The 12768-nt window shown below is 43.2% G+C and overlaps 1 protein-coding gene across 2 annotated transcripts; it reads right to left on the reverse strand.

Moving 5' to 3' along the window:
* Nucleotides 1-6970: 6970 nt before the first annotated feature.
* ttpal (tocopherol (alpha) transfer protein-like) lies at nt 6971-12412 on the reverse strand. 2 transcript variants are annotated; one of them, XM_062565656.1, is made up of 7 exons: nt 12280-12411; nt 12151-12176; nt 11018-11244; nt 10164-10407; nt 9782-9975; nt 9366-9476; nt 6971-8619 (listed from the first exon to the last, which is right to left on the reverse strand). In XM_062565656.1, exons 3-7 carry the CDS (start codon nt 11225-11227, stop codon nt 8341-8343), a joined length of 1038 nt encoding a protein of 345 aa, XP_062421640.1. In that variant the 5' UTR covers nt 11228-11244; nt 12151-12176; nt 12280-12411; the 3' UTR covers nt 6971-8340. The 2 variants fall into 2 exon arrangements, with proteins under 2 accessions (XP_062421640.1, XP_062421641.1); XM_062565657.1 differs by lacking the exon at nt 12151-12176 and having other exon boundaries at nt 12280-12412.
* Between the last annotated feature and the right edge of the window lie 356 nt (nt 12413-12768).

Consider the following 12768-nt stretch of genomic DNA (forward strand, 5'->3'; position numbering starts at 1 on the left):
TAATCTACAGTTAACTGCCGGCATTACATAGAAATATCTGAGAGGGAGGGGTGTGTGTCTATTGTGTAGCGTAACATAGGGTAGCGTCACATGGCATAGCGTAACATTGTATAGCATAGCGTAGCGTAACATGGCATAGCGTAACATAGCGTAACCTAACATAGTGTAGCATAGCGTAGCGTAACATAGCGTAACCTAACATAGTGTAGCATAGCGTAGTGTAACATAGCGTAACCTAACATAGTGTAGCATAGCGTAATGTAACATAGCGTAACCTAACATAGTGTAGTATAGCGTAGCGTAACATAGCGTAACCTAACATAGTGTAGCATAGCGTAATGTAACATAGCGTAACCTAACATAGTGTAGCATAGCGTAATGTAACATAGCGTAACCTAACATAGTGTAGCATAGCGTAATGTAACATAGCGTAACCTAACATAGTGTAGCATAGCGTAACATGGCGTAGCGTAACATAGCGTAACCTAACATAGTGTAGCAAAGCGTAACATGGCGTAACGTAAAGGAGTGAGAACAGGTAGCTTACTACATGAATAACTGAGAATTAAGTGCACGAATTGAATGACTGTGATTCCCAGGTCTGGCTTGGTAGTGCTATGTGCCTCCTCTCAAGATCAAGGCCTTCTTTCCATGTTTCAATGTTGGTCTGATTCTAATGTATGTTCTTCATATTATTGTTATTTTTTTCAGTCACCCCAACCCTTGAAGCCATTTAACACCAATAATGTAGAGAATGTAGAAAGGAAAATGGGATGTGCTTTTAATAAATCATTGTAAAGTGAATTTTAATGACAGTCAATTTGCTTTCTACCTCATGTGAGCAACCTTCTATCAACATTGCTCATCGTTTCTCCTCCTCTGGGATTTAGATGAAAACCCTTCTCTGAAAAACAATCACATATTTTAAAACGAACCGAGCATGAGAAACCCCAAAGTGGATCAAATCAAAGTGTAAAGCAGATCACAAGCTTACGATTCCTCTTTCAAACAGGAAAGGTCGCGTTCCTTTTAGCCTGCAGCCCTTGTCTGTCTCACCACTTCACATGGAATGTAAAAGAAGGCCACTCAACCTAAAATAATCAAAGCTCATTTGCATTTTGTCATGAAGAGATTCTTATCAAATCGTTTTTCACTGACTGGCTAGAACAATATACATCTATTTTACTTCAAAAACAATTTGCATTGCTGATAATACATTTAGATAATGCTTGATTAAAAATCATACCTAATAGGTTGTTTAAAAAAAGAGAAAAAAACGGCTGTGGGCTGGTCCAGCTGAAGCAAGAAAGTAAAACACAAATTTAGATCAACTGGCTCAATACCAAAGAAAAGATGAGCTGCCACTTTGAAGAGAAATTTCTCTAAACAATGTGCTTTATCAGAAATAGAAAGGCTTATAAATGTATAAACAATATATCACAAATTGGTATATAATTTGTAACTGCAGGGTTGCAGCTGCAGTCTAACTGGGTTTTTAACCAAGCCATTTGTATTGGCTGGGTCAGTATATAAACATTTCCTGTGCCAATTTTCAGTTGGAATCAAATCTACCAAACATTTAGATGCTACTCGGCCCAAAATCATTTGAGCATGACACACTCGTTCCTTGCGGGCGTAGGGACTTACTGGTTTGATCTTTTGCTGAGTTTATATTGGCAGGGGTGAAAATATATTTCAAATGGCGTCCGTCAGTAAGCCCAGGATGTCAAAGCAGGCAGGATACACAAAGGCCTACATCCCCGTCACATTAAATGCATGCCCTCGGTTTTTAAATCAGCACGAATAAAGAGGGAGGGCCTCAATAGGTTGACTAGCTAGCAGCACGTTAGCATAGGAAGCCATGTCCACAGCAGGTGGAGATCTGCAGACAGGCAGCCTAGTTAGCTGCCCCTGCTGTGGCTGATCTGCCTCACGGTGCAATCAAAATGAAACTGCTAATGAAGATAGGAGCGCTACTAAGCAGTAGACCGGCACATCTACGCTCATGAAGAGGTGCGACATGCCCTTAATCAGCCGTTTTCATATTAATGCTTCATCCTGCTCTCACACTCCATTAGACGTGTCAGCAATCATTACGCACAACCGGTACCTGAGACTCTGGGCCTATTTATACCATCCTTGGTTATGATTTCTCAATCATCATCATTAGACGTCACAGGAAAAAAAAAAATCAATTTTAATTTACTTTACAGCGCTGCCATCAAAAGTCTTCCCAATAAAGGATATTATACAAGAAGGAGCATTAAAAACAGTACAATGAAATGATGCCGCCAATAAGAACTTATTCATTTGATAGGAACCTTAAAATCAATAATAACTACACATTATTTTGGACACTCCAGAAGTATCACTGACCTTACCAACCGATAAAGACAATATTTTTATTATTATTTTGATTCTCCCTTGCCTTAAAAATGACACCCAAGTGTCGGAAATAACGTGTGCATGGATTATAATACAGCTGGTTTATACGTCTGACCACCAAAAATGGTGCGAGTTATAAACAAAGCTCACATTCAAGAATATAAAACAATCTGAGCTTGGTCTCCACAAAGTTACGGAGTAAATAGTCGTTTCATTCTCATAACCCGAGCCTCCAGTCTGGAGTCTCATTGGCTCTGAGAAAAAGCCTCGGCGGTCTGGTACATGACACACCGAAGGCCGGGGTGACGGCACCCATTTTCTCCTCATGGGTAAGTCGAGAAGCTAAAGACAGAGGAGCTTAAATCCTCCGCACACAAGGCAAAGAATGCGGTTGGAGGTCAGCGAAGTTGAACCGACAAATCGCCGTCGACGAAATATGTACACATTAAACCCATGATTATCCAAACGCAGGCATACAGAAATAGACCAGGAGCAGTGTGTTCCAGCTCCGTCTCACGGATACTGCACACTGTTGTTTTCTGATCCCCTTTATCTTCAGCATGGGAAGGTTTCCGGGAAGCCAACTGATGCTGGACATAATCTCAAAAAAAAGTTCAACCATTTCGAGGATCAGAATTTCCAAATCCATCTGCGGGAGAGTCCCATTAAAAAAAAAGTATGCATACTTAAATGCGCCGAGGAGACCAGTTCTAACCCTTCACAAGGCCTAGAAGTGGAGAACCAAAAACGATGACCCTAACCCTAACCCTTTTGTATTCTTAAAAGAGCCCCCCCCCCCCCCCCCCAGCAACCGGGACACGGGGGTCCAAATGTTCTCAGGGTAATCGTGTTATTGTTGGCAGCCCTCAGCAGGAGCAGATATGGCTTCCATTTACTGAAGGAGTTGCATGAAGGAAGCGGTGTTGTGTGTCGAGTGCAAAAATGCACATGGCTCAAAGACCATCAGAATAACATCAGATAAGAGCACATTTTAACGATGATTGGGGGGGGGGGGGTGTTGGAATCCGATTGAAACACAGGGAGGTTCTGCGGGCATCCATTGAAGCGGGGCCTGCGTGTTCCTCTCTGGGAGCAGTGGGCTTTCTTCATTTCATTGCTGCATTCTCTGTTCTGGCTGCTCTAACCCCCCCCCCCCTCATCCATGGCCATTTTGAAGAGTAACAGACCATGTTTGGTTAGAGGAGATGAGGCAGTGCAGAGCTGCTCCAAAGGAAATAAGGCAAATCTGATATCAGACTCCACATGAGTTGATCTTATTTTCATCAAGCGACTCTATAAAACCTCTATGATAAGATATTCTTCCCAATGTAAAACTTGTATATTAAATTATTTCCAGCAATAATGTTGCCATGGGACGTATTTCTAGACTCATTGCCCCTTGAGCTGGAGCTCTTGAAGGTATGTCCAAACACGAGGTGCATTTGTTTGCATTGTCAATGTGGAGGGGGGAGGGGGGGGGGGGGCGTAGTTTTAGTTATAACTCAGGATGAAACAAGTAGTTGGTAAAAGCAAACATGATACTCCATAGCTTCTAATTACAAAGATTAGTTGTCTTTGTGAGAGTGTTGATCGGTCTCCTTGGCTCGAGGACACTCTGATGGGAAATTTCTTGACAATTAGTCAAAAGACGGAGAATCAAGAATGGAGTCGAAGATATAGATCTGGCTTTTTTTTTTAAATACTGGAAGATTTGCAGCCTGCACCAAGAATCACAAAGTTTCCTTCTTTTCTTTCCCAGAATGTGGGATTAAACGCGAGGTCCAACAGTTTCCCTGAGGCATGAAATGCCACATCACAGTGAATTAAGCCCGTCCCTTTTTAGAGACGTGCCTCAACCAGACATGCCCTGCTGCCTCTGGTCGGGTGAGATGTCAACACTGGTACTTGTAATCAGAACTGTTGGTGTATTTCAATAGATTGCATGTTAGCTGTGCACTGACTGAGCTCGGGGAGAACACTGCTTTGGTGTCCGTCCGCCAGCCAGTCGACAGTGAGGCAAACCACCCCACGCAGGCAGGGAGCCAGTGTTTATTTTCACCAGTGCCTGTGCCCAGTAACGCTGGCGCTTGCCCAGCAACACTCAGGCAAAGTAGGGGGTCCAAGGCTGCTGCTGCTGCTGCTGCTGCTGCTCCCCCCCCACCCACACCTCCCACACCTCCACCCTTCCCCTGCTGACGATTCGCTAAGCACCATCTCCATCCAGGCCTGTCCTCCCTCAAGATTCACCTCCAGAGCCACTGGACTTAAATGGACCTTCTTCTCTATGCCGACGCACGAAACGCTGCTGGTCATCCAATCGATTAAGTAAATAAAATACCTAGTTGATTGTTTGTTTATAAAAGGAAGGGAGAGGAGGGTTGGGGGTTGGGGGGGGGGGGGGGGGGCTCGGTTGGTTGGCTGGCTGGCTGAATGCATTGAAAGAGCAAAGAAAAAGCAGCTGATGAGAGGAGATGAGAGCTTTCAAAAGCTTTCCAGACTGGCATTCGCTTCCCCTGAATGCAGCGGCTGTGTGTGTGTGTGTGTGTGTGGGGGGGGGGGCGCGTGCATGCCAGTCCTTTAAAACTGCACACACACACAAGCACAATGGATGCACTTGAATGCCTCATACATTCGAGGGAATACATGTGATTAACGTTAATAATGGGATTCTCCGAGGGGAATCAAAATATCCGAATGACAGGTTCAACGTGTTTGCATTTGCAGTGGCTCTGAAAGGATGTATTGTCTGCTTTTCGCTGGTCGTTGTCCCCGCTGGTAAAATGCATTTTTACAATCATATGGGGGGGGGGGGCGCTCGCTTCGTCCCCGCTGGCCGTTCGCTTCAAACATTCAAACATCTTATTGCATATGAATCCGAAAGACACAACCCGTTTCATGAGTAGTACAGCGCCACTAACCTTGGTCGGGTCGCCTCCTGTTATCCACTTGTTACAATGGAGATGGAGCCCCATGGATTTCCCCCCCAGTTAAGTTTCCTGGCGGTCGGACAAAAAAGAAGAAGACGGAAAAAAAAAAAGACGAAGCAAGCGATCCGGACCGATGGCCGAATCCGAGAGAGGAGAGCGTGAAAAACACGCGCACACCGCGGGGACCAGCGGCGTGTGACTGTGCGCGTGTGTGTGTGTGTGTGTGTTTCTCGGGGTACCGTCCGCAAAACAACGCGAAAAAAAAAAAGGTTGTGTCTTCAAACAGCTGTTTTTCCAAAATGGAGTTATCCGTGTCTGAGCCAATCAGCGCGAGGCTGTGGAGGCTCCCACTCCTCCGTGGGCTGGAGCCAAACACTGTGAAGATCACACACTTCTCCACCGTGTCTTGTTGTTGCTTCCTTTGAATTGCTGCTATCTCGAGATGATTCAACGTGGCGTCCATGTGACACGCATCAAAGCAGCTGAGGTTTCCTTCTAGGGAACTCCTCCAATGTCTCTCATGTTGGTTGCAGTGAGACTCAGATTAAAATATCCAATTATTTGAATGTCTTATGTGAAGTGGTTTGAGGTGGTTATAACATGGTTATGGCCTGCTGGTTGATTTCTCCTGATATTGATTATTTTGTCTATGTGGTACCCATATTTTCTATTTATATATTGTCCATACTAATTGTTCCAGCCTCAACACTAGGGGGGAAAAAGAAGCATGTCTTCTGGTTTGTTTGTTCGGTTTCTTATATTTTGCAGAGAAACGGACGCTTCAAGCTGTGACCCAAGCTCAATGGTGATAAATGACAAGCAACTGCATCCCACTCCCGCCAAGCCTACTACTTGCTTTTATTTCTTCAGACTTGGGGAAACTGAACTTTGTGTGTAAAAAATCAGTCAACAGCTCTTTTGTTTGATCTGACATTCTTTTTCTTTTTGATTTGAATGGTCGCATTCACAAAAAGTTACTTTTTCTAAATGAATGTCATGGAAACAGCAGACTAACAATACCCAACAGTGTAGGCTGTGTGAAGTAAAGTCTCATTAAGGATGCAGAAATAAATCAGTGTTCTTTGAGAATGTTCCAGAAAGAATAGATCGAACCAGCAGGCTCACACACCAAAGCCATCTAATTGGACTGTAAGACACAGCTATGATAATAACAACAACAACAGGATAATAGTTATTAGCAGTGTTTAAGTCTGCTCTAGCGGCCTAATCCCGATTCCCACGCTAAGCACAAACAACCTCATGAAGACCTGGAGGGACGAGTGTACTCGTGCAGGCTTTTCCAGACATTGTTAACACATTATGTTGTGATGTTGAGCTTCCATTGAAGTATATCTAAATGCAAGCCTTTTTAAATGTATAAGTTACTTTTTACCGTACCATCATGCTGTGATCGTCATGCACCAAATACCAAATAAAAATACTTTCTACCTTAAGCCTTTTCTGGTTTTAAAATAGATGACATTTGTGAACTTTTGTATTCACTACTTCTCAACAAATCTCCCTTTGTGGACCCATGTATGAAGTAAAGGTGCAAAATGTTGCAATTATGTTGTGAAAATTCCCTCAACGTCCCCAGAGGATGCAACTCAACACCTCTGCACACAGCCCAGGCACAAACAAGACCGTTCTCCAGCAGAGTTTTTCTTTACCTTCTTTACTATTGACAATATTGACCTGCAACACATAATTGCTAGCTGAAGACATGCTTAAAATAAAACTGCGGCGAGAACACAGATGTAATATTGCACATTTCTGTACATGGCATGTAGGGAAGTTTGGCAAATCAGAGGTCCGTAAATAGGGAGTAAACATTCTACTCTTGATTTGACTCCTGTGATTGGCGATGGTCTTGAGATCAGACTGAGTGATAAAACACAGGCAAACGGGTAGAAAAAACATAAGGCAGATTATCCGATATGAAAAAAAATGACCTAAGTAAATCAATTTTAGTGAAAAATGAAGCATCAATTAAACCAAGGCCCAAAAATACCATGCAAGAGTTAAACATTGAGGAAAAAAAAAAAATCTATCTGTAACTTTTTTTTCTCACAGTCAAAGCAGCCATCAACTCCCACCCCCCCCCAACAATGAAGTACATACACTCTTAATTGATTGACAAATATTGCTTTGGTACAGACACATTTGACAAATTTTTGATACGTAGTGAAATCCACAGTTTAAGGCGATGCATTAGACGGTTACACACACACACACACACACACACACAGTCTCAGTTTATCGTGTTGGTTTGTGGAGTGAAGCAACAGTGCAAACTGATGGCCAGAGTTTGAGGAATTTTGGAATTCTTCCTCAGCAATTTTTTTTTTTTTTAAAGGAATAAAGTTTAGCATTTTTCGTGACTTTCTTAAAACAGTACTTACATTGTTTTTACTTGCTGTAATCATCCTGTTAGTAGGTCGCTGCCGAGCAGGATGGGGGACAAATTGAGTTCCTGTTCTGCATAAAAAAGCCTCAGTTAGCCAAATATATTTGGTATCAGGAAAATTGTGCAGCGAAAAAAAAAGCAGGAATTCCGAGTACAACTTTTGAAGTTAACCGCTCTATTTGTCCGTCCTACTGGAGGCTCTTTTTTAGCTTCAGCTAAAAAAATAAATTAAAAAAAACAGTGAATGTTGCCCTCCATTTAATTAGCACATCAAGAAGAGATTTTCCAATAAGGACAAGAAGAACGTTCATTGGTCAAAACCAACATCAATGTACATATGGGTGCTGTAGATTCCAAAATGTGACCTTATCCTTTAAAATACCAATAAAGACCAAACGTGCTTTGGCTCGAGTCAGCTGTCTTCCAACCATGACTGAATGCTGGGCTACGTGTAAACTACAGAAGACTACACACCTATAGCAGTGCTGCTTGTTAGTAAAATAAATCATGTATACTATTGGCAACTTGCCCTGTAAAAGTCTACACACTCGCTTCCAATGAAACAGAAACTGTCCACTCTGTGATGGGCGGGTTGGGGGGGGGGGGGGGGGGGGGGGTGCATCAGTAACAGTAGTAGAGTTGTGAGCGGAGCCCCCGGAAGGCGTCGTCGTCCTGCCCGCTGGCCTGGTGCCCTTCAAAAAGCATGGAGTCTGGGAGCACCACCCCCTCTAGTGGATCCGGCTGGCAGAACTCGGCTACGAACTCCTCCTCGCAGTCCAGGAGCACCCTCAGCCACGGCGACAAGTCCAGCCGGCCCGCCGCGCCGCCGTACTCCTCCGGGAGGACCGAGCGCGGGATGTAGCGGTGCAGAGAGCGCAGGTCGGAGCCGTGGAGGACGTACTGCGGGGGGAGGAGGAGGAGGAGGAGGAGGAGGAGGAGGAGGACATCATCGGCCTCATTATTTAAAGTCGGGAAAAAATGATCAATCCATTTCATGACGTGTCAATTAAAGGGTGTCACTGATAGTAATGAACCCACAAAGAATGATGACCCAAACTGTGCAGTTTCCCTTCAGCACACACAGATTCTCTTGGTTGAGTGCTTTGTTTTTTATAGCCAACAGCAATAATTATTTGGCTCACTCTCAGCGCTAACTTTTCAACCGCAGTGGGCAGCAGTTTTCAGTAGGAAAGGTTAAAATATAGTATCTGCTCAGCAGCCCCCCCCCCCCAAAAAAAGTCAGTAGCTACTTTTTGACACATTGGAGCATTCATCTGCTAAAACAAGGGACAAATAATTTGTTGTTGCTCTGTCTCAGCGTGATAAAGCCGTTCCCCTATTGTTAAATTAAAAAAGGGTGATTACAGTTCCCCCCCCCCCCCCTATTCTCCCCAAATAAATAAACTGTTACTATTTTGATTAAGACAAAGGAAGCCTCCAGAAGAGATTTACAGGAAATACACACTGTTGTGTAGCTGGTGGTTTGAGTTCATCCCCCTGAAAAGAAAATGCTTGGCCTTCATTTTCCCAGATGAAAAAAAAATCATTATTTAGGAGCAGAAGCTGCAGATAGGAGGAGGTACCCGTTATAAATAGTTCTTTGTTTAAAACAAAAGAGTCAGAGACAATTCAAGGACAATAGTTACCCTCTCTGCCATCTTCTCCTTCAGAAAAGGCTTAATGATAGCAAAGATTCCTTTGAAAATCCTAGGCTCGTTTATTATGTTAACAGCCTTGATTCTGATTGGAAACCCATCCTGTGAACGAGAAGGGAAACTGCACTCAGAACAGCTCAATCGCTCCCTGTCAAACATTTCAAATGTGTTGTGTTACTTGTATAAAAGAGCCATTGTTGTAAATACAAGGATTATTTCCTCAAGTGTCTCAACGTAGTCAGCCATATTTATTGCTGTGTCACAACATAGAAAAAACATTGAGATAATGCTCAATTCATACATTTGTGAATACCTAGAACAAACATAACTGGAAAATACAGTCATTTTCTGATTTTAGTTTTAAATTCATCAGATGATTAGATTATTGATTCTTTGTTTGTTTTTACCTGGAGGATGCTCACAACCTTTTTGGCAAGAAACGGGCCTGGATTGGATGCTTGTGACATGCCCACTCCGCTGTAGTCCACTAAGATCACAATACCGTTCACCTGCGTCTCCTCCGGCTGGATCAGCTTCTCCAGGGTCAAATAAATGGCCCTCACATTGTCAACAAACGGATAATCATTGGGTTTCCATTTTCCTGTAAAAGGACACAAGTTTAGTATTGAAACATCAAGGGTCAAGTCCATTTCGGAAGAATTGGTTAAACAGGATGCAGTTTCGGAAAAGAAAAACATATATATGTTACTGGATATACTGGACAGAAATGCAAAAAAAATGATTTGTGCATTCTAAAACTGCTGAATTCTTCCATGAAGATAAAGCCACCTGGTCGGAGATGGAGGATGTATCTCCCGTCGGGGTCCGGCTGTGGCAGCACCGTGAGGAAGCCAAGGTCCAGGACATGTTTCACCGTGGATGGCTTCAGGTCCTTGAAGACCTCTGGCCAAGCCTTGCGGCCGGCGTGGTAGTTAAGCAGCAGCTGCAGAGCTCGGTCGTAGTCAAACTTCCTGGCCCGCAGGAAGCGCAGGAGGAAGCCGTCGTCCAAGCGCGTCCGCAGATTGGGCTGTTCCTGCAGAGTGAGGGGAAAACAATAAAAGCTCAGGGTTGGTACCGCTAAAGAAAAGCACGTCTTTTTCTCTCGTACTCCATGTCTGAACACCTGTATTAATCCCCCGAAAACGCTCGGCATGAGTCAAGTTCAACAGATTTGTGTTGCTTAGCAACAGTTTAGCACCATCTTTAACCCATGTCAGCTGATGTCATTCACATAGACTGCAACTGGAAAAAAAAATCAGAAAACACATTGAGGATATTTCAGCTTAAAACTATGAAATGCTTTTTACCGTGTAGAGCTGCGACGTCACAACCTTACAAAAATCCAGACAGCTGTTTAAAAAATACAAGCTGTGTGTGTTTCTCCAAAGTGTTTCAATAGTTTCATACAAATCATGCAACAGACATTCAATTCTTTTAATGACAAAAATCTAAACTTTTCTTGGAATATGCGTTTGTTTTATTGTATGTTATTAATTTGAATATTTTCAGTGTACATATTAGTGTGTACAGCGTTTAAAGTAATGATATTGTTGAGTGTTGGCTTTTGCATCAAAGAAAGTTCCAAACTCGCACATGTACTAAAACATTGGCTGCTTATAAACTGAATCTAGATTGTTTGATACCTTAAGTATCATGTCTCTCAGTGCTTGGACATCCCGCAGACGCCACTCTGGCTTCTCCTGGAGCTCCTCCCGGGCTTTGTTCACCAGCTCAGGGGTCAGGGTGCAAGAATACATGGGCGGAGGGGGTCCAGGGAACCAGCTGTGCCCTGCAGCCGCTGATGGGTCCACTGTAGGAGACCTGAGATCGATGGAGTCATGCTGATCATCCATGGACTGACTGGGTGAGGCTGTTTGACCCAACAACACACAGTAGGGACCAGAGAGAGAGCATAAAAACAGACGTCAGCTACTGTTTGAGTCACTGTAGCAAAATGCAACTTGCAAAGACCACATAAAAACATAATTAGATATGATGAATTATTATAATTTTAACTGTAGAGCATTACAAATTGAAAGACCGAAGATAATTAAAGGGCATGTGCAGAACATCAGAAAGAAAGTAAATGAAAGCTGTTAATATATTACTACTGAGTTGTAACATGTTTTCATGCAAGAAATCCAACTTTTAGATTCCCTATTTCTTGCAGATTGTCTTTGGATGACTGACCTGGGAGATGACCCCATTAGTGTGAACAGTCGGCTGGTAAAATCATTCTCAAAATCTGCATCCCTCACTGACACGAACATGCAGCCTGTGCTCGTTTTGCAAGAGAACCTTTCTAGTTATTAATTACTTTGGCAAAAATGTACACTATTCGTACTGCAATGGCCGAGTGGCACAGACTCTGTGTAATGCAGTCAATAAATCAGCCAATGTCAGCAAACTGCAGACGATGCATGTGAGTCAGTGAAGCCCAGAAGTTACGCCACACATGCTCCACACTTTGCCCAAAGAGGAGCTCGAATGACTGATTCTCGAGATGTGAAAACACAGAGGAGATTCCTGCATAAGTAGAATTATGCGCTTTCCACAGCTGCACACACGTAGTATGCATCCACCAATATCACTAAAACAACACATGTTGGGAATAAAACGTTCCCAGGTAGATCATTAACACCAAAAACATTCCAACTGCGTGTATTGGTTAAAGATTGAGTCGGATCCTAAACCTGCACTGACAGGATAATACAATCTGTTCCCAAGCAGAACCGAAGCGAAGCCACTCAAGTCAGAATGAAGACTGAATACTGACCCAGAAAGGCTTTTCACTTGAACCACCTAGAACACACATAAACGCCTTTTTATCAGCATGTTTTTAGCAAGAGCTAAAAATGTCATTCAGTAGCCGCCACGACCACAAAAGTGTCAAAAATCAACTGACCTGTCAGGAAAATCCCTTTTCCGGGTAAGGAGATGGCGGTTTCTTATTGGCTCTCAGGATAGCACGTGACACTCTGTTGACGCGCCTGAGAGGTTGAGTTCTGCGTCTGTTGATATTATGGCAATGCTGCGTTCACATGTCCCTCGTAATCCAGGCTCTCCAATTCAAACAAAATGTACCTCGTAAAGAAAAAGACGTGTCGTGAGTCTTTTGTCTCTCTTTTTTTAAAGTTCAAACGTTTGTTTGTCAAACAGCTGACTAACTAACGTGGACAAATTTTACCGGCTTAAACCAAACATTGTTCCACAACCCTTATGTGGAGAATTCTTGCACGTATTCGGTGCAGTTTAACCTCATATGCTGCAAATGAGCTTGCAACAACAACAACAACAACATACATGTACGCTTACTGTTGAGTGGTATTTTCAACGTAGGTCACAGCACCATTTCAAAAACAGCACACTTCCCCAAAAATGTATTCTCATTATG

Source organism: Pungitius pungitius, chromosome 1, assembly GCF_949316345.1.
Source record: "Pungitius pungitius chromosome 1, fPunPun2.1, whole genome shotgun sequence".
Lineage (NCBI taxonomy): Eukaryota > Metazoa > Chordata > Actinopteri > Perciformes > Gasterosteidae > Pungitius > Pungitius pungitius.

Excerpts from the sequence above, each read along its gene's own strand:
- ttpal (XM_062565657.1), bottom strand. The coding sequence starts at position 11,227 with ATGGATGATCAGCATGACTCCATCGATCTCAGGTCTCCTACAGTGGAC. Across the intron at positions 10,408-11,017 it reads TGAGAGACATGATACTTAAG|GAACAGCCCAATCTGCGGAC; the intron begins GTATCAAACAAT and ends CTCACTCTGCAG. Across the intron at positions 9,477-9,781 it reads AGGTTGTGAGCATCCTCCAG|GATGGGTTTCCAATCAGAAT; the intron begins GTAAAAACAAAC and ends TCTCGTTCACAG.